Source organism: Bombina bombina, chromosome 1 (genome assembly GCF_027579735.1).
Source record: "Bombina bombina isolate aBomBom1 chromosome 1, aBomBom1.pri, whole genome shotgun sequence".
Taxonomy (NCBI): domain Eukaryota; kingdom Metazoa; phylum Chordata; class Amphibia; order Anura; family Bombinatoridae; genus Bombina; species Bombina bombina.
The window spans coordinates 495,586,845-495,606,989 of record NC_069499.1 but is presented as its reverse complement, the minus strand read 5'-3'; the positions used below and the strand labels follow the sequence as shown (position 1 = coordinate 495,606,989).

The 20,145-nt window shown below is 35.2% G+C and overlaps 1 protein-coding gene across 1 annotated transcript in view; it reads right to left on the bottom strand.

The window, feature by feature from the left end:
- The window catches only part of DNAH7 (dynein axonemal heavy chain 7), a 784,664-nt gene that overhangs the window by 194,174 nt on the left and 570,345 nt on the right, over positions 1-20,145 (bottom strand). The window contains exon 46 of the mRNA XM_053698573.1: positions 1,805-1,959. Within this exon, the coding sequence (XP_053554548.1) occupies positions 1,805-1,959 (155 nt within the window). The remainder of the gene's footprint in view (positions 1-1,804; positions 1,960-20,145) is intronic.

Genomic DNA, 20,145 nt, shown 5'->3' with positions numbered 1-20,145 from the left:
ACAATTTTCTAAGTTCTTCCACCATGTAACAATGATTTTGGGCAACTTAGCTAAAAAATATCTACAACTACTAATCTAGATCTTTAAAGCAAACGCCTGTTTAGAGGTTACACTTTTACCCTTTAAAAACAGTTAATATGGGGGAATTTGCCTTGACAACATAGAAGATAATTTCAATTTTGGAAACATTGAGTTAAGGGCATGTGATTAAGAAATATACACGTCACATTCCCAATTTAGATCATGAGAACATTGTGAAAACACTGTGGATTGGTATTTAGAGGTTATAGCTCTACGTCTACCTAAAACATTTTGTATGAGTTCTTCTGTAACTGATGATAATTGTTGGCTCAGTAGTTTATATTCATGTCATAAAAGTTAACTTTTGTTAAAATCTTACTTTTTTTCCTACGAATAAAGAATATTAACCCCGTCCCATTTTTGACATCTCAATGTCCCGTTTTTGTCTCAAGGAAATATGGTCAGCCTATAGATGGGGGATATCCTCTCTCTTTAAATTTGCTAGCCATTTCCTCCAGTCTGGTTTCTTGCATATCCCTGTCCTGTACATTTCTAATAGTTCTTATAAATTGACTTTTTGGAATAGAAGAAAAAACTCTCTTAGGATGGTAACTATTATATTGTAATAATGTATTGCGATCAGTTGGCTTAACATAAAGATCTGTTTTAAGAACTGAATCTTTTTTGTATATGATCGTGTCAAGGTAATTTATAGAGTTGTCAGAAAAATGAGAATTAGCCCTTTGCACCATTTTAGAAAGAAAGCTAAAGCTACAGGTTTTTGTGGAATGTAATAATATATATATATACCAATCACCTCTAACGGCTGTCTTTATGCTATATATATATAGATTTAAGAGTTAGCAGACAAACACATGGCAACAGTAGGCCAGTGTCATTAGCTTATTTAAACTATAGAATGCTGACTGTTCATACAGTTTATAGCTGCTCTAATGAAAAACAGGACTGATGAGCCATTAACACACTTACAAATGTCAGAAGGTACAAGTTGTTAGACAAAACAGACGGAGAATCATGTGTTTCTGTATAATCTTTACTAGATTTAGCATTCTGAGTAATACAAGGCTTAATGGGCACATCTCAGGTTTTCTTACACACTGTATACAAGTGACTATGTTACTGTGCATGTGATCTTCCATTTACAGATACACAAAAATATTAATAATAAAAATATTTTATACAATATAAATCTAGGTGTTTATTTTATTTTAAAATTCAAAATATGTGTGGTTTTTTTAAAGGTGTTTCACAAGTTGTAATTTCCTTGCACATGTGATCGAGCTATATCCTTCTCCCTAGCTAAATCAAATAATCATATAGCCTAATACACATAAATGAATATGAGGACATTTGTATTCTGAAACATGAATTGGAAATAAAATATAGATTAAGGCTGTTTTAGATGCAGCGCTGAGGATTTTAAAAATTATAATATGCATTTTAAGAGGAAAAAATAAAATATGGAGTGATTTAATGAATGCATAAATATGCCACACCTCACAGAACAATTAAAGCAGCTAATTAAAAGAATTTTCCACAAATGAATTTTTTAACATGCAAATTTTACCACCTGCTGTTAATACAGCTATTAAAGTTTTAATTTGATTAATGATCAATATGAAATGAAAGGTAGAGAAAAAATATACTACTTTTTAATTTCCAAATACATTTTTAGCTAGTACAGTTTTGAATGCTGGTTAACGGTGCCACCTACTGGACATATTTAAAAACAACACATTTGTTATCTGTCGTTCTCACTTACCAGGAGTTCCAAACTGGATGCAGTTTTCCAAGGTTCTTACAAAGTCAGGGTCACTTAGCTTAATTATATGTAGACTGTTGGCCTTTTCCATATTCTTCACCCACTTATTTGCTTGTCCCTGTGGATCAATCATCAAAGGCCAGCGTCTTGCGTTTCTATAATTGTATTCATATACACACTTATGGTTACTCGTTGTTTATACATCTCATATTAAGTACGCAGCTTTTCTGTGGCATATTGAATTTTACCTCCCTGACCCTCAATCAAACAGGCATGAATAATGCAGATATATTTACCTAGATAAGAATGTGATAGACAAATTTGTTAATCAGCCTTTGTAATAGAAGGTGTGAAAATGATCTAATGACATTCAACAAAGAACTCTCACATTCCAGAAATAATTGAAAAAAAGTCTAATTTAGAGATACGTAGTACAGATTTTTATTGCAATTAAAAGGTGGCATTTCAAAATATATTACATTACTTTCATTTTTATTCATTTATTTGATGATCATGAAGTTTTTCTGTCTGATTTGTGGGCGCTCAGCCAACAAAGCTTAAGTAGTTGTCCCTCTAGACAGTACCTGTCACAAACATATCTTTCCTTTTAGTTTCAATATACTAACGCTAAATTTGAAAGAAAAAAAAAAAAAGAATCTGATGTGCATATGAAAGTGTACTGATTAAGCAAATTCTGCAACTTGCAAATGCTGCCAATCAGATAGCTGATTTAGGGAATTTGCAGAACTTTGAAAGCCTAGGTTTTCTTTTTTTTTGCCTCTCTAGGGAGTGTGGAACAGAACATATTTTTTTACTCAAGTGTCCCTTTAAAGGGACAGTGAACACCTTGAGATTGTTACATAAATCGCTTACACCTAGATTATGAGTTTTGAGCGCTATAGGGAAAGTAAAGAACGCAACAAAAATTGCATTATTTAACCCCCTATAGTGCTGCCATTACAAGTTTTAAAAAACCCGGCTTGTGCGGGCGATATGGACATTTTGAGCTCCGTACCGCACCAAAAACAAGCAATTCGAATTAGCCAATAGAATGAGAGCTGCTAAAATGCTATTGGCTGATTTGAACAGCCAATAGGATTTTAGCAGCCTTAATACCTATTGGCTGATTCAAAATTTTCAGCCAATAGGAATGCAAGGGACGCCATCTTGGAATGGCGTCCCTTGCATTGAACATTCAGTGTACGGTGGTGACCGTATGAAGAGGATGCTCCGCACCGGGTGTCTTCAGGATGGACCCGCTCCGCGCCTCCGGGATCAAGATAGAAGATGCCGCCTGGATGAAGACTTCTCGCCGATTGGATCAGGACTTCGCCGCCGGGATGAAGATTGAAGAGGCCACCTGGATGAAGACTTCTCGCCGCTTAGATTAGGACTTCAACTCCAGGATGAAGATCGTTCAAGCGGGACTTCAAAAACTGTAAGTGGATCATCAGGGGGTTAGTGTTAGGCTTTTTTAAGGGTTTATTGGGTGGGTTCTATTTTTTAGTTTAGGGTCTGGGCAGTAAAAGAGCTAAATACCCTTTTAAGGGCAATGCCCATACAAATGCCCTTTTCAGGGCATTGGGTATCGTAGGTTTTTTTAGAATTAGGTTTTTTATTTTGGTTGGGTGGTGGGGGTTTTACTGTTGATTGGTCTTTGTGAGTTTTTTTCAGGTAAAAGAGCTGATATCTTCGGGGCAATGCCCCACAAAAGGCCCTTTTAAGAGCCATTGGTAGTTTATTGTAGGCTAGGGTTTTCTTTTATTTTGGGTGGGCTTTTTTATTTTGATAGGGCTATTAGATTAGGTGTAATTCTTTTTTTTTTTTTGTAATTTAGTGTTTGTTATTTTTTGTAATTTAGTATTTTTTATTTTTTGTAATTAGATAGTTTGTCATTTTTAGAGTAGTGTTAGGATTTTTTTAATATGTAGTTTAGTTTAATATAATTGGTAGTTAGTTTAATTTTAGTTTAATAATTATATTAGTTTAATTGCTAGTTTAAACTTAGGTTTTTTTCATTTGACAGGAACATTTTAATTTAAGATAGGGAGATTATAATTTTAATATAAAATTAGGGTTATGGTTAGGTGTAGGGGTTACTAGTTTAAATTAGTTTATTGTGATGTGGGGGCTTTCGGTTTAGGGTTTAATAGTTTAATTAATATATTTCGTTGTGGGGGGCTTTCGGTTTAGGGGTTAATAGGTTTATTATAGTGGCGGCGGTGTAGGGCTTAATAACTTTAGTATAGTGGGGGCGATGTGAGTGGGTGGGTGTTTGGGTTGTTTGGACGGCAGATTAGGGGTTAATACTATTTAAATAGTGTTTGCAATGCGGGAGGGCGGCGGTTTTGGGGGTTAATACGTTTATTAAAGTGGTGACGATGTCGGGGAGTGGCGGAATAGGGATTAATTTTTTTTAGTGATAGCGGTGTCGGGAGTGGCAGATTAGGGTTTAAAAACTTTAAAATAGTGTTTTCGATATGGGACGGCCTCGGTTTAGGGGTTAATAGGTAGTTTATGGGAGTTTAGTGTACTTTTTAACACTTTAGTTATGAGTTTTATGTTACAGCTGAATTTACATGGCGGTACAGATCTTGTCATTTTAGGCTGTAACGCTCGCTTTTTAGCCTCACCGCAAAACTCGTAATACCGGCGCTATGGGAATCCCATGAAAAAAACGTCATTTTTACGAGTGTGGTACTGACGTTGCGTTACAGGCTAAAAGGCTTGCGGTACACCTATACCAACAGGACTTGTAATGGCTGCATTAGGGAATTGACGTGTTATGGGCCGTAAATTCCCACGGGAATAGGGCCCTCAATCCCTCCTGTATGTGTTTGTAAATTTTGTCCTGTATCTTACAAGTCTTGCAATTGTTTTACTTAAATGAATTGTATCCATGGACAGCGCTGCGGAATATGTTGGCGCTTAATAAATAAAGTATAATAATAATAACGCTGCTATTTGACTCATAACGCAAAACTTGTAATCTAGGTGTTAGTTATCTATAATGAAACAACTTTCCAATATATTTTCATTATTTTTTGCCCCTTTTTCATGTAATTTAGCTCTGAAAATCGAGCAATTTCTAATTCCCAGAATTTAAACTGTACCCTGCGGAATTCTCAAGGCCACTATATATCTGTCCCTAAGTAGCTTTATCAGATAACTTCAAAACAATGCATATTAAACTAACATTATAACCATGGCTAGTCTTGTTGTCTCAGGACTAAAGCTCAGATTGGCTTCTACAAATAAGACAAATGGTGGGTGGAATTTGTCTATTGAAAACTAATTGCAGTAAAAAAGATGTTAATGTGTTTTTAAAACGTTTAGATTTGTCTGATATGTGTTTTTATAGCAACACAACAAACATGTCTTGTAATTACTGTTCCTTTAAGGTCTGATTGCTGATAGGAATAGAAACAAACAGGTAAAGATAAATAAAAAAAAAAAGCTTTTAAAATTAAATGCATTCTTTTAGAATTCAACAATGAAAAATAAAATATTTTGTCCATTTAACTTTTTTCTTGCAAAAAACATACTGTGAGCTTCTCATTCATATGTTACGTTTGTTATATAATAATGGAGCCCATGGTCTATGATCTACTATGCAATCTCCTAGTGCTTTGGATGGTGAGACTGAAGTACACTATCTTTACAAATATGGTCTAAAAAATCTCATAAGTATCTTTTCTTTACTGCAATGTTAAGTTCCAACAAGAAAACAAAGTCTAAGGCACGAAACATCACAGGAAGGTTGTTCCTTATAATAAAAGTCTGACATTTATTTCATTATTTAAAGCCATGTAACAAACACAGTGCATTTCTGGAATGATACAAAGTATCCACAGCAGGGAGTTAAGACCGGACCCCTATGCAGACATGTTTCGTGCGTTTGCGCACTTGTTCACTGCTCGTAAAAGTAACAGACTCCGATATAAATTGATTAACATTTAAAGGTAAAGTACAATCTTATATAAAAATTGTTTATCCACTCCCTGCCTGTTACACATTCATTTGAGGTAACAAAGCCTAAGTTGTATGTTTCAATACATTTTTAATTAAGAATGAAAAAATACAACAATGCTTACATGATCCTGTATAGCTACTAGATTTGCCTTGGAATGAAGGAATTCCCTAAAATGTCTCGCTATTGGTGTATCAGAGTCTGGGTCTTCTATGGACCTTATATTTTCCAAAACCTATCTTTGAGAGGTCTCTTTGGTTTTCCTACATATTGTTTGAGGCACCACCTACAGGTCAGTAAGTATACTACATGTGTAGTCGCACAAGTAATAAAAACGGTAATTTTATATTCCTGATTTCTACTTGAAGTGGTAAAGGTATTTCCTTCCTTCACATACTCACAGGTTTTGCATATATGTCTCCTACATTTGTAGAAACCCTTTCTAGGTAAGCCAACATGGTTGTGATCTCCTGGTTAAATAGTTAGCTATGGACTCACACTCTTCCTGAACAATGGATTTGAGTACAGGGTCAGTGTATAATATTGGTATAGATTCTTTAATTATATTACATTCCCCACTGTACTCTAAGCTGTAAGTAGTCACACATTTAGGTCTGTTTTGTCTCTTACTAGAGAAAGTAATTCCTCTCTAGACATAATATTTACTTCTTGTTGAGCTTTACTTAGAGTAGCATTATCATACCTTCTGCTACTACCGTATGGATGCTACCAATGGTGCCTCATTCAGTTCCAGAGAAGGATTTAAAATAACTGCAAACAATGTGTTTATGGAAGTTGCTCAAGTTTATGGGCTAGGGTTGCTCATTGATCAAACATAAACACTGTACAAAGTAAAAAACCCTTAGATGACATTTCTGAAAAAGGAAATTCTATACCATACAGAAAACATGCTTAGGACTTTGATTTAAAGGGACAGGAAACCCCAACATTTTATTTTGTGATTTGGATAGAGCATACAATTTTAATCAGCTTTTCAATGTACTTCTATTAACAAAATTGTTTAATTCTATTGTTATCCTTTGCAGAAGGAACACTGGCAGCAAGCTGAACACATCACAAGAGACAAATGTATGCAGGCACCAATCAGCAGCTAGCTCCCATTAGTGTATATGTGTATTATTTTTCAACAAGGGATTCTAAGAGAACAAAGCATACATTTTATATATGCAGTCAATATCAGTCTAAGACTGCAGTGTTTATAACTATGTAAAACATTGTTATAAACAATGTTTCAAACACTGCTGCTAGATGGCAAGACATATGCATGCTCCTGAGCTCACCTAGGATTACTCTTTAACAAAGGATACCAAGAGTACTAAGCAAACATGCTAATAGAAGTAAATTGAAAAGTTATTTAAAATGTAATGTTCTATCCAATCAACTTAAGTTTAATTTTGACTTTACTGTCCCTTTAAGTTTGCCAGACTGTTCAATGTTAAACCATTTTTTTAAGGTTCTTAAAGAATTTTGCACTGTGTGAGCAAATTTATGACTTTTTTTGTATCAATGGTAAAACTTTTAAGTATATTGAATGAGTATTTTTGGAGTTAAGCATTGCAAAAGGATAATTCTCACAATGGGGCAGATTTATCAAGTTTCATAACTTGTCCACCTGCTCTGAGGCCGCGGACAGAAATTAACCCGATCAATAGCTATTAAATCTGCAGGGGGTGGCATTGCGCCAGCAGTTCACAAGAACTGCTGGTGCAATGATAAATACCGACAGCACATTCATTAATTAATTAATAGGCCCCTATATGTTAACAATGAAAATGATTAGCCAAAGCTATAGCAACAACTAATGTACCAATCTTTATGAAATGTGGCAAGCAGAAGGAAAGAGAACATTTGTGAGCGTGAATGTGAGTGGCTGGTGGGCATAAATGCATAATATTCAACTGAATGTGAATGTAACATAAACAAACCTATACAATTAGTAGAGTAGGATAAACAGCACACATTAATCCCTGTTCTATAACAGAACAATGAATCTAGCTAATGCCTTCTAAACCACCGAACTAGAAGACTGAATGTATATAACATAAATACATACATTTATAGTAGGCTATGCATGTTTCAGTTAGTCACAGCTAATGATGATCTGTGGTTCCCCCTTTTTGGGGGAAGGCAAAAATGTTTATGTTAAATACAACTCTCCATTTCCTTTTTTTATTTAATTGATCAATCTTTTCAAAAAAACTGACTCATACTTTTGAAATGATGATGCTGCTTCCTCATTTTATTTTAGCTCTTTCCTCAGTAGTATGTTCAAATATGCCAGACACTTTATAGCATGGGGGCAGTAGTCTGTGGAGCTATTAATGGCGCTTTTAAACTTGCTCCATCCAAATTCTAAAGAGACAAGCTCTTTATGCAAGGCTATCAGCTGTAATGGTTAAATAATCAATGATAAAACATGTAAATGTATATTAGTTGAATGAAGAGAACCAAATACACTGATGAAACACTGAAGGTGCAAACGTTTAGAACACAAAGGACTAAAGGGGTTCACAGTGTAATGAGTTCTGTGCATTCTATAACAGGAGATCTTTACACACAGCAGAATCATACAGCCACATACACAGGAATATGTCTAATTCAAAGCCACATGTGCAGAACACTCAGCATAACAACTTATAGTAAGAGTGTGGGTAGTAATATAAACTGTTGGGAGTTTTGTCAGGTCAGCTTGGACTCCTGTAATAAGATGCAGATAATACATCAGCTGGTGGTTCTGCAATAGCTTTATACATGTATCACTATAGCATTAGTCTATACCATACTTCTTGCCTATACGCTGAGGCAAAATGGTTCAGAAGTTCTTTTTTTTAAAATTAGTTTTTTATTTATTATATTCATGAGTAGTGCAAGGAAACCCCAAGTTCTGAGCAGAAGGACACTGTACAATATAAAAAGCAATGTGATTTCTCCTATCCGTGTGATCCTCGGACAAGGCACCTCTCCTCGCCCCCACCCCAATAGGTTATAACAGTAAGAAAGTGAATCAAATACAATGGCTCACATGCATGATTACTCCCTGATCGTTGCTTCAGTGCTCGGTCCTGGGGGAGCGCAATCCACCCGCCAACTGCGGTATCTCCGGCTCTGCCGTCCGCTCCCCTGCTCGAGCTAACTGGGATCCTTGATGCCGTGTGAGTTCATGTGGCCAAGCTCATTTTGGCGTCTGACGTCACTGTGTAGTCCCGCCTCCGTTCCCTATTGGGTGGGCGAGGGGGTTCGACCAGGAGCGATGTAACCAGACTCCCCCATAGGCTCAGGATAGATGGAGGAGAGAAATAAAAGGAAATCCGGTACTTCTTATTGCAACTTTGTAAGAAAACGGCTTTATTTGCAAATAAAAACAGATTCCAGCAGCTCCAACAATTCATTCATTGCAGCAAACAAAAACAAACAGCACAGGATGGTGGTCACTAATGCTGACGCGTTTCGGCTTCCCACGCCGTAGTCATAGCATAATTAGTGACCATCACCCTTGGTTTAAAAAGGTGTCACTTTCACCCTATTGGTTAAAAAGTTAAACACACCTCCTGTGCCGTAATACTTAAAGTTTATACATTTAAGGTGAAGCCTCTATATAGGGCAATATAACATGACTGTTAGTATTCATAAGATATGTGTATTCATATTAATATACCTTAATGCCTCAGTTTTACACATCAATGTACTTCTATTTGAGTAAAGCTTATGTCAATCTAATACAAATGTTAAAGGTTAATTTGGTCAGAGTATGATAAGAGCAATTATATGCTGTTAAAGAAATGATGGCATTTATAAATTGCGGTTAAAAACGGGCAAATGCATTGGTTCCATAGAGTTTTGTCTCATTCAAGGAATAAAGTAGATAAAAGATGCAAAAGTCTGGCGCTAGTATAAACACCTACGGCTCTCTCCTGAAAGGTACCTAGTTAACCTTAAAGTGCAAAGAAAAGACTGGAGTATGGAGTGAGCGCCAAAGGCAGAGGTGATGGAACTAACTAATATAAATGGGTTTAATATATGCTCTCATAAATAAATTGGTACAATTTAAACAATTAAAACATACAAAACAAATTAGTACAATTAAAACAATTTAAAACATAGTATTCCCTTAAAACATGGATCCATGTGTACACAAAAAGAGAAATATAATACTAATAGTACTACTAATAAATACAATACTTGAAAATGAGGACTGGATAAATAACGGATGGTTAAAAAGGTACAGTAAGTATGATACAATAAGATGTAGATAGAAGTAACAATATCAATACAATATACTCAAATGTGAGTTCCATCACCTCTGCCTTTGGCGCTCACTCCATACTCCAGTCTCATTCAAGGAATATCAAGAAAGATATTATACACAAAATGTGAGTATATGTAGAGAAACTCAAATGGTGCCAATTTAAGTAAATTATGTATCACATTATGCATCTTTTGCACACTACAATACTGTTTTATATTATGTGCTGCCTATTTCTCATTTAGAGACATAGAAAAACTGGATAGACCCTAGTGCCAAAAATTAATGAGATCAAATTCACTGTTTAGCCCAAAAGGTCTCCTTGTCTTAAGCTTCAGTATCCAAAAAAACTCTTCTCTAGCTAGCAATAAATCCCTATACCCTCCTCTCTGGGGAGATGGGACATGTTTTACAATGGTCCAATTTAGAGAGACAGAGCTTTTATTGTGGACTAATGAAAAATGTGTAATCAAGGGTGTAGTGAGGGTACCTGTTTTGATATTGTTAATGTGCTCATGTACTCTAGATCTGACCTCTCGTGAGGTCATTCCTATGTATTGCAAATTGCATTGTGTTCATGTTAGAAGGTAAATTACATAGGTAGCCCTACAATTAAAACATCTCTCATGTTCAAAAGTCTCTCCAGTCATAGTACTTGCAAAGCCATTTCCCACGGATAGATGGTTGCATGCTATACAGTCAGTATAATGACATTGCTCTTATCATACTCTGACCAAATTAACCTTTAACATTTGTATTAGATTGACATAAGCTTTACTCAAATAGAAGTAAAACTGAGGTATTAAGGTATATTTATATGAATACACATATCTTATGAATACTAACAGCCATGTTATATTGCCCTATATAGAGGCTTCACCTTAAATGTATAAACTTTAAGTATTACGGCACAGGAGGTGTGTTTAACTTTTTAACCAATAGGGTGAAAGTGACACCTTTTTAAACCAAGGGTGATGGTCACTAATTATGCTATGACTACAGCGTGGGAAGCCGAAACGCGTCAGCATTAGTGACCACCATCCTGTGCTGTTTGTTTGTTTGCTGCAATGAATGAATTGTTGGAGCTGCCGGAATCTGTTTTTATTTGCAAATAAAGCCGTGTTCTTACAAAGTTGCAATAAGAAGTACCGGATTTCCTTTTATTTCTCTCCTTCATCGACACTGTACAATAGTCTGGTGTATTTAGTACAGTAAAGAAGTTGTGTGTTTAAAAGGAAGAGGCTGATCAGAGAAGCTATTTTAGAAAATTAGGGCCTCTTCCACATCACGTAAAGACAAGGAAATAGGTTATTGGGTGAATGAACTTTGCCATTGGAGATGCAAGTAGTGGTTTCTTTGCTATTATTGAAAGAGCTGGTGATAGAGGACTTAAAAGTTAGGTGCTATAATATTTTATATATATTTTATAGCATCTAGAAGCACTGAAATCAAACTTGACATTCTTTGTGCTTTGTTTGGTTTTATGCCTACAATTTGTACTTCAATATTCAATTTACAAAAATCCTTTATCGTTTTGGCCGTCATAATAAAATAAAATTCTGTTGACAAAGCTTGCTGATAAGAAGAAATAATAAAACTCTATTTTGTAATCATACATAGGAGTATGGCAGACTATAAAAACTGAATATATAATACTTATTTTTTCTATAAATCCACATATTTTTAACTATTATTAAAGTAAAGATTTTCCTTTTGTATCTTTTAACATAAATACTAAACCAGACAGTTAATTATAACACAAAAACTTTAGTTCCATTAAAGAGCTCAGGTTTTCACAGCGAGGCACTTAACTAATGACTGTGTACATGAACTCTATGGAAATCATATTGTGCGTCTTGCAGATAATTGGTACGGACTCAAGCAAAATAAGTTTTGGCAGTGCTCCAGGTTTTCTATCTGTAACTTAGGGCGTGTCAGCGGAGACATTTTGTGAACAGTTACATTTTGTAATGAAATATGTCAAATTCATTTAATCTTCAATGAATGATAAATGCAACCAGAATTAAAAGTGGCATGAAACTCTTTTTTTTTTTTTTTTTTTTGTAATATTAGGTTTACAAAGTAATAATAGGTTATCAAATAATTGCACCTGACAGCATTCACAGTATAAAAAGCATGTTACTTTTCCTGAAATTGCCAGCATATAGGGCTGGGCGTAAAGTTAACAGTTTAAAATTAATTAAAAACCCTGACGTTTTTATCCCATCTAATTATATTAAATACAAACTATTTCCTTGATATTATTTCATTTGCTACCAATTTTAGATCATAGTTTTTTTTTTTTTCTTGCAAATAAGCAGTTTATGCACAGGTGTTTTAATAACTCTCCATTAAGTTTAAAGTAAAAATGTATTGTGGTCTCCATAAGTTGTTTAAAGGACCAGTAAACTTTGTATAGAAAGAGGTTTGTTTATACTGTATAAAATCTTTCTATTTCCAGTGCTTTCCCTTTTGTTTTTTTTATTAATTTTCAATTCTGTGAGATAAATGAAAAGAAAGGAGGAACACCCTCCATTGTTGCTCAAACACTTATATATTACATATTATACAGAAAAACAAACATAAATAAATCTACATACATTATATCATGCCGTGAACATTTTAAACTTCTAAACAGCAATAAGGGCAAAAAAAAAAAACATATTGGTCTCTTGTATTACAGGGACCTATTGACTTATTCTTAATCTGGTTTGTCTTCTCATATATACTATAATATCTAACAACAACAACAACAAAAAAGGAAGGGAACCAGTATATAGTGTCCCACTCCATATCTCTCATCTGCCTCCCCCAACTCCTCAATGTGTTTGTTCTTCTATCCAACATTTGCGTAAATAGCCATCATAGACATTCTGTAGTATATATTCCGTATTAATGAAAGGTTTTACTATTTGGTACTGAACATTTTCTGGAATTGACTTAACTATTGTCCATTTGTTAAAAAAACATTTGATCTGTGGATTAGTTGGGTACTGTAAAAAGAATTGTTCCAGTGTACATTGTGTTATTAAAGCCGTTTAAAACTCATAAAATTTTGGGGCTCTATGAGACTTCCAGTTTTTAAGCATAAGATTCCTATTTAATAATATAATTGTATTGAGTAAATCATTGTTCTTATATTGATTGGAGTATTTAATTAAGAAAATGACATGCTGTGCTGAGATCTCATTTCTTACTTCCAATACTCGTGATAGCCAATAATTGATTTGAACCCAGAGTTGCCCAATCCTTGGGCATGACCAAAAATAATGAAGAATGTCTGCTGACTGTGAACTACATTTAGGACATAGTTGATTCCTCTTGTACCATTTCTGAAGATTGTGAGCGGTTATATATGCTTTATTCATCACTTTCAGATGTGATTCCCGCCACGCTGTCTGTACCCAAGATGTATTTATTATATTTAGACTATCTTGCACCATAGTGGCATTAATGTCAGGGAAGTCTTTTTTGCCATTTATATTGAATCCCTTCAATTTGCTTAATATTCAGATTATAATTAATTAGATTATATAGGAAATTGAATATAATCCCTCCTTATATAGTTTGATTCGAGTGATCATTGGTCCCAACGACCAGTCAAAACAAATCTGTGTACTAGAGACAGAGGTCTGATTCCAGCTCTGTCTTATCTCTGTTCAAGTGACTTCTGAAGTGTGACAAAACTGTGTGATTGAGTGCACTCCTAAAATAACTCCTATAGTGAGGAGAGCTGTGATTAATGCCACACTTGCCAAAATTAGGAAAACTTATTTTAAACTTTTCCAGCTGTGCTCAATATGCCTGTCCTAATAGACTCAGAGAAAATTAAGAGTCTCCGCTCCTGCACTTGACTAATATTATCCAAGGAGTTTTACTCTCAGAGCTTATTATATAAATCAATATTCTATTATAACTTGACTCCCAATGATTACTACTGTACAGATAAATGAAAATAATTGGGAAATGAAACAGCCATATATAGGGTATAGGGTAAGGGGAGCGGAACAGATGCATAAGTAGATAGATCACTATACAATAGTGGAAATCCTCCCTATTTATGTTTAGATTTGAACTCAGTTCCAAAAAATCATAGATATTTTAACTGTTCCCAAAGTACTCCACTCTTGATAATCCTGCTGTGTTGGTCACACTTCCACTCTTATTATTATGATGTCCTTAGCCTTGGTCACATTCTGTATGTCAAGTCTGAGTAGAAATAATTTGTGCGACTTTAAATCCTGGAGGTCCAAAGTTAATTATATGGGGAGCTTAACTTGATTTGATACGGTATCCAGGACCTTTGAACCGTAAGCTTGTGTGTTTGAAATACTGACCGGCTTTTTATAGCCTAGTCTGTAGCAAGGTCTGGTAACGTAGCCCGTTGTCTCCTCTTAGTTCCTTTGCTCTTTCCCTTCCCTTAGCTCCTTGGGGTGTCAGCCTTAAGTGGGGGACGACTCTGTCACGTTAAGGGGGAAGTGTGATTCTCAGTCTCAAAATCCTTCACTCAATTAACCTGGTCGCCCCTTTTAGACTCATGTTAGATCCTTAGGTCCCAACTCCTACCGTAATGGGTTATGGGAGTTTGTAATGGATATGGAGATCTCTGAGCTAACACAATTGACTGTTGCAGCGGGAACTTTAGCAGTCCGGACCTCACTTTCCCCCTTTAACTTCCCCAGTTTTTATTTTTTTGGGTGTTTTTTTTTTTTTTTAGATTAGGGCTTTGGGCTTTTGAAAAATAGCTAAATGCTCTTTTAAGGGCAATGAAATAAAGATGAATGCCATTTTAAAGGGCAATGCCCATAAAAATGCCCCTTTAGGGGCAATGGTGTCAGTGTTTTTTCCCTGTTGTGTTTACCATGTGCTGCTGGCAGCTATTTTACTCACCTCTCTTCCTGACTATGGTGCATTGTGGGGGATGCTGCTCACTTCCTGCACTTCCTTTTATGGCCAGACTGATGTGCATCATCCATGTGAGACAGGATGCAGTCTCAGAATTGTGATGTCATCACTTATTACTTAAAGGGCCTCTGTTCAGTATGCTGCAAAACTTCCGGTTCTGCTCTCATATCTTTTAGCCCTTATAACTTTTTTGAGCAATATTTTTTTCTAAAACCGGAGCGTTGTCTCAGACCTGTTTGTGAGAGTTCCTGTGTATTACCTGGCTGCCTGACGTCCTTCCTGGTTCCTGATCCCTGGCTTGTTCCTGACACTGCTGTTTTCCTTGTTCCTGGTTCCGGCTCGTCTGACTATTCGCTTTGGCTCCTGACTCGGCTCGTCTGACTACCAGCTCTGGTTTTGACTTCTGGCTTGTTATTTGACTTGTGGACTTTTTATTATTTTTTGTTATTAATAAAGTTGTGATTATTTTTGCACTTCTCGTCTCAGTCTGATTCCTGGCACCCTGACAAATGGGTAGCTTAGGTTTTTTTATTTTGGGGGGTTGGTTGGGTAGTGGGTTTTACTGTTGGGGGAATTTGTATTTTTTTTACAGGTAAAAGAGCTGTTTAACTTAGGACAATGCCCTACAAAAGGCCCTTTTAAGGGTTATTGGTAGTTTATTGTAGGCTAGGGGGTGTTTTTATTTTGGGGGGCTTTTTTATTTTTATAGGGCTATTAGATTAGGTGTAATTTTTTTAATTTTTGATCATTTCGTTTATTATTTTTTGTAAGCTTAGTGTTTTTTATTTATCGTAATTTAGGGTTTATTATTTTGTGTAATTTTAGATTTTTTTATTTTTTTCGTAGTGTTAGGTTTTTTTAAATTTGTTTTTAATTTATTTATTTTTTATTTTATTAAAATAGCAAGGTTAGGTTAATTTATAGTTTTAATGTTAGGTTTATTTTTATAGTTTTGCGTTGTGGGGGGCCGGCGGTTTAGGGGTTAATAGGTTTATTTAGTGGGGGAGATGTGGGGGGCCAGAGGTTTAGGGGTTAATAGGTTTATTTTGTTTGCAGAGATGTGGGAGGCCGGAAGTTTAGGGGTTAATAACTTTATTATAGTGCCGGCGATGTCGGGGAGCGGCGGAATAGGGGTTAATAACTTTATTATAGTGGCGGCGATGTCGGCGAGCAGCGGATTAGGGGGTTAATAACTTTTATTAATGTTGGCGATGTCGGGAGTGGCAGATTAGGGGTTAATAACTTTATTTAGGTGTAGGCGATGTCGGGGGTGGCAGATTAGGGGTGTTTAGACTTGGGGTTTATGTTAGGTTTAAACGTAACTTTTTTTTCCCCATAGACATCAATGGGGTTGCGTTAAGGAGATTTTTCATTCTGCACTTCAGGTATTAGTTTTTTTCCTAACACTCTCTCCTCATTGATGTCTATGGGAGAAAGAGTGCACAAGCATGTCAAAGCAGCCCTTGGATTTTGTGCGGTATGGAGCTTAACGCCACCATATCGCACGCAAAAGGAAGCTTTTCAGTAACTCGTAATGGCAGCGCTATGGAGGATGAAATAACCCAACTTTCTTGCCGTTAGTTTCGCACCCTGTTTAGCACAAAACTCGTAATCTAGGTGTTTGTTAATTAATATGTAAACTAGACATGCACAAAAGCTTTAACACTGATAAAAAGGTACAAATAGCTAAAATATGCAGCAGTCTAAATGGTGAATAAAAAGGTTCCCAAGATGTTAAAGCTGCTGAGTTTGAAAAGCACTATAAACCTTGGCAATGAGTCATGGATATGATTAATATGCTGATTTTGTCTAAATACTACTCATCCTATATGAAAGGCAGTGATAGGATCAAGGATACCTTTTCCGTCTGCCGAAGGGTCTTTTAATTTTTTGACACTGAACCAGCAGGAAGATTATAAAAATGCTGCCAATAATATTCAAGCCTGCTTGCTCTACGATTCTCTGAATCAAAGCCCCTAATAAATGGCACATTTAAATGCATGCTCGAGATGCAGGTCTCTGGCACCAGCAGGGTACAACTAAAATGAGATGCAAGCAGGGAGCTCAAATTAAACATGCAGCACAGAGTGATTCCTACAGTGTCAATAAGTTTGATGTGGGGTTTTTTTTTTTCCTTTCTTTTTTTTTCAACAATAATGTATGAGAAAATCTGTCTGGAAAAGAAGCTTCCTACTCTAACAAAAAAAGCTCTCTCAGAAATGGAAAAAAAGACCAATGAAATACTTGAATCAACGGCCAAATATAGATGATAATTACTATTTGTTCCAGGATTTAAAAGACCATTTGTGTTATTACAGTTGCTAAAAATGTTCAATTAGATGTGTTTGAGAAGGGTAATGATGACATGGCTAACATTACAAACCAAGGCCAAATCTTCTTTGTCTATAATCTGAATGATTTGATACATGTCGGTTTCATCTAGTTTTACTGCTTAATTACATTCACTGTCTCTCTGTTACTAAGTTTAGAAGACAATCATCTGTATTAATTCACGTACCCACATATTTACATTCAGTGGGTGCCTTTTTTGTCATAAAAATGTGAATCATTTGGAATGTGAAACTCGTGACACAAAGGGCCAGATTACAAGTGGAGTGGTATTTAACGCTCCAGCTAACTCCGCTATAAATAAGCTTTTGGAGCACGTCGGTATCACTCATATTACAAGTTGAAAATTAAAAGGTTTCGCTTGCGTGTTAACCTGATGCGCACCAAAAGCCAAAGTTAGAATATCGCAAACGCGTTAACGTATTTCCCCCATAGAAGTCAATAGAGTGGGAAAAACACCCTACTCACACGCAAACCTGATCGCATATTCTCAAGTGCGCTAAGCTGACATGAAAATAATAATATTTCTCATTCGAATGTTCTTCACATAGCAGAATATGTTCTATTTATTCAAAAATACATATTTATATATATATATATATATATATATATATACTGTATATATATATATATATATATATATATATGATTTGTTTTTGTTAAAATATATATCTATACCTATATATATGTATATATAGATGATTATATATAGATATAGCTATATACAGATATATATATATATATATATACACATATATATATTGTTTATAGGAATATCTATTTAAAAATACATATTCTGCTATGTGCAGAACATAGGAATGTGAAATAATTACAGCAAATATACAGTATGACATTTTATTAAATATGAATATTGCATAAATATGTTTTTTCATGTTTTCATCTGCTTAACTGCAAAGGGCTCCAATTATATATATATGTCTATATATGTATATGTATATATGTGTATGTATGTCTTTGAATACACATATAATTACAAATGTACACACATATAAACATATATACATATGTAGGCGTATTTAGGTATGTATCTCTATGTTAAAGCACTTTGCCTGCCTTTTTGTCTAACACCTGAGATCTCATATCTTTTAGCCCTTATAACTTTTTTGAGCAATATTTTTTTCTAATAATTGTTAATTAGAAGGTGTTATTGTGAGTGCAACTGTACTTTTAAATGTATTTTAGATGTGTTTTGTGAGACTTCTTTGTTTCACGAAAGTTAATTAGAGCTCTGAGGACGTGCTATACCAATGTGCGTTAATTTAAATTGCGCTCAAGCGATCGCGTTTACTTTCAACTTGTTATATGAGCACTACATCCAACGCACGCAAACAGTTGTGATAAAACACTTTTCGCCTATGCGTAACTGTTAGCGTGCCACTCGTAATCTAGCCCTAAGTGTTTTAAGTGGTGAGTAAATATAAATTATATAATACTTTGTTACTCTAATTTGGTTTACGGATGACATGACCAGAGCTTTCCCCATTATGCATTCTGCAGAATTGTTACTAGTTGGAAGCTCTGCCATGCTGTCCTTCATGCTGTTTCCTCTTCAGACAAATGTCCCGATTTCAGGAGCAAATGATATGGATGACACAAACTTCAAAACCAACTTTTAAAGATCAGGAACAAAGAAAGTTTCCAGAACTAGTTAACTCACAGAATAGGGTTCAACAGAAGTGGGTAGCAAGTTCCTAAGCTGTTTGTGAAAGCATGAGATTGCAGAAAGTATACTAAATACATAGAGTAGATGTAATGATATTCAAAAGTGACTTTATATATGATAGTGGATCTCAGCTGCAGATTTAACAAATTTGTTTTAATAAAAGTTTGTATCACTATATTGAGAATATTCACTATGACCTAAGGTGAATATCAGAAATTATATAGTGAAATAGCAACTAAACAATAGTTACTATGCGAGTTGTTATGAAATTGAAGGCAGTAATAATTTTATATAAACCTTACTGCAGAAATGTGAATCAATGTGTGGATATCAGACTCTCTTTGTAAAAGTAAGTGTGAGTTTGAATAGCTATAAAGTGTCACCATTTGATCCTTGTATGCTCACTATTATTATGGACGAAGAAATAGTCACATACAAAACAGTACCTGAGCTGTAGATTGCAATTCGTTTTGAGAAGTAAATCTTCCTTACTAAGACTGCGAGGAACCGTTTCAAACACTTGCAATGATTTCCGGATGGCTTGGAGGAGGAGTCAGCCTCAGAGTAGTGATCAGTATAGCAAAGAACAATTGTGACGTAAGCAAGTAAAGATCGTTAAACAACAACAGCAAAACTTAATGCAATAAGTTCCAGCATATAATGGTTAGCTCAGGTAATGACATAATAAGCACAATACATTACCACAACAGGCAAGTTAACAGCACAATAATCAGTTGCGGCTCACTTCCCCCACTTGAATTACAAAGCAACAGTTCATTAATATGCAATGCGGTGAAATTGATGATCACAAAGTAAGGTTACAACTTAACCTGTTGGTAAAACAAATCCTCAAGTAAGTGATAAGATGTTTAAGTTTGGTTGGTACATTAGGAGAGTTTATGAATCCACTTTACACGATGAAGACTGCAGATATCCAAAGAAAAGTTCCGTAATAACTTTTCAATAGGAAAGAGCTCAGATTCTCAGTAGTTGCTGGTAGGCACTATGAAACAATACTAAGCACAGGATCTAGGGTGTGTCTTTTTTTTAAAGGTTGCTAAAGTTGGTAGTTGATTAAAGGAATTAAAGGAATAGTAACCCAGTAGTTTGTACTGCATTAATTGTAGAGGAATCAGAACTCCTGAAACCATGACATGACCCCCCATTCA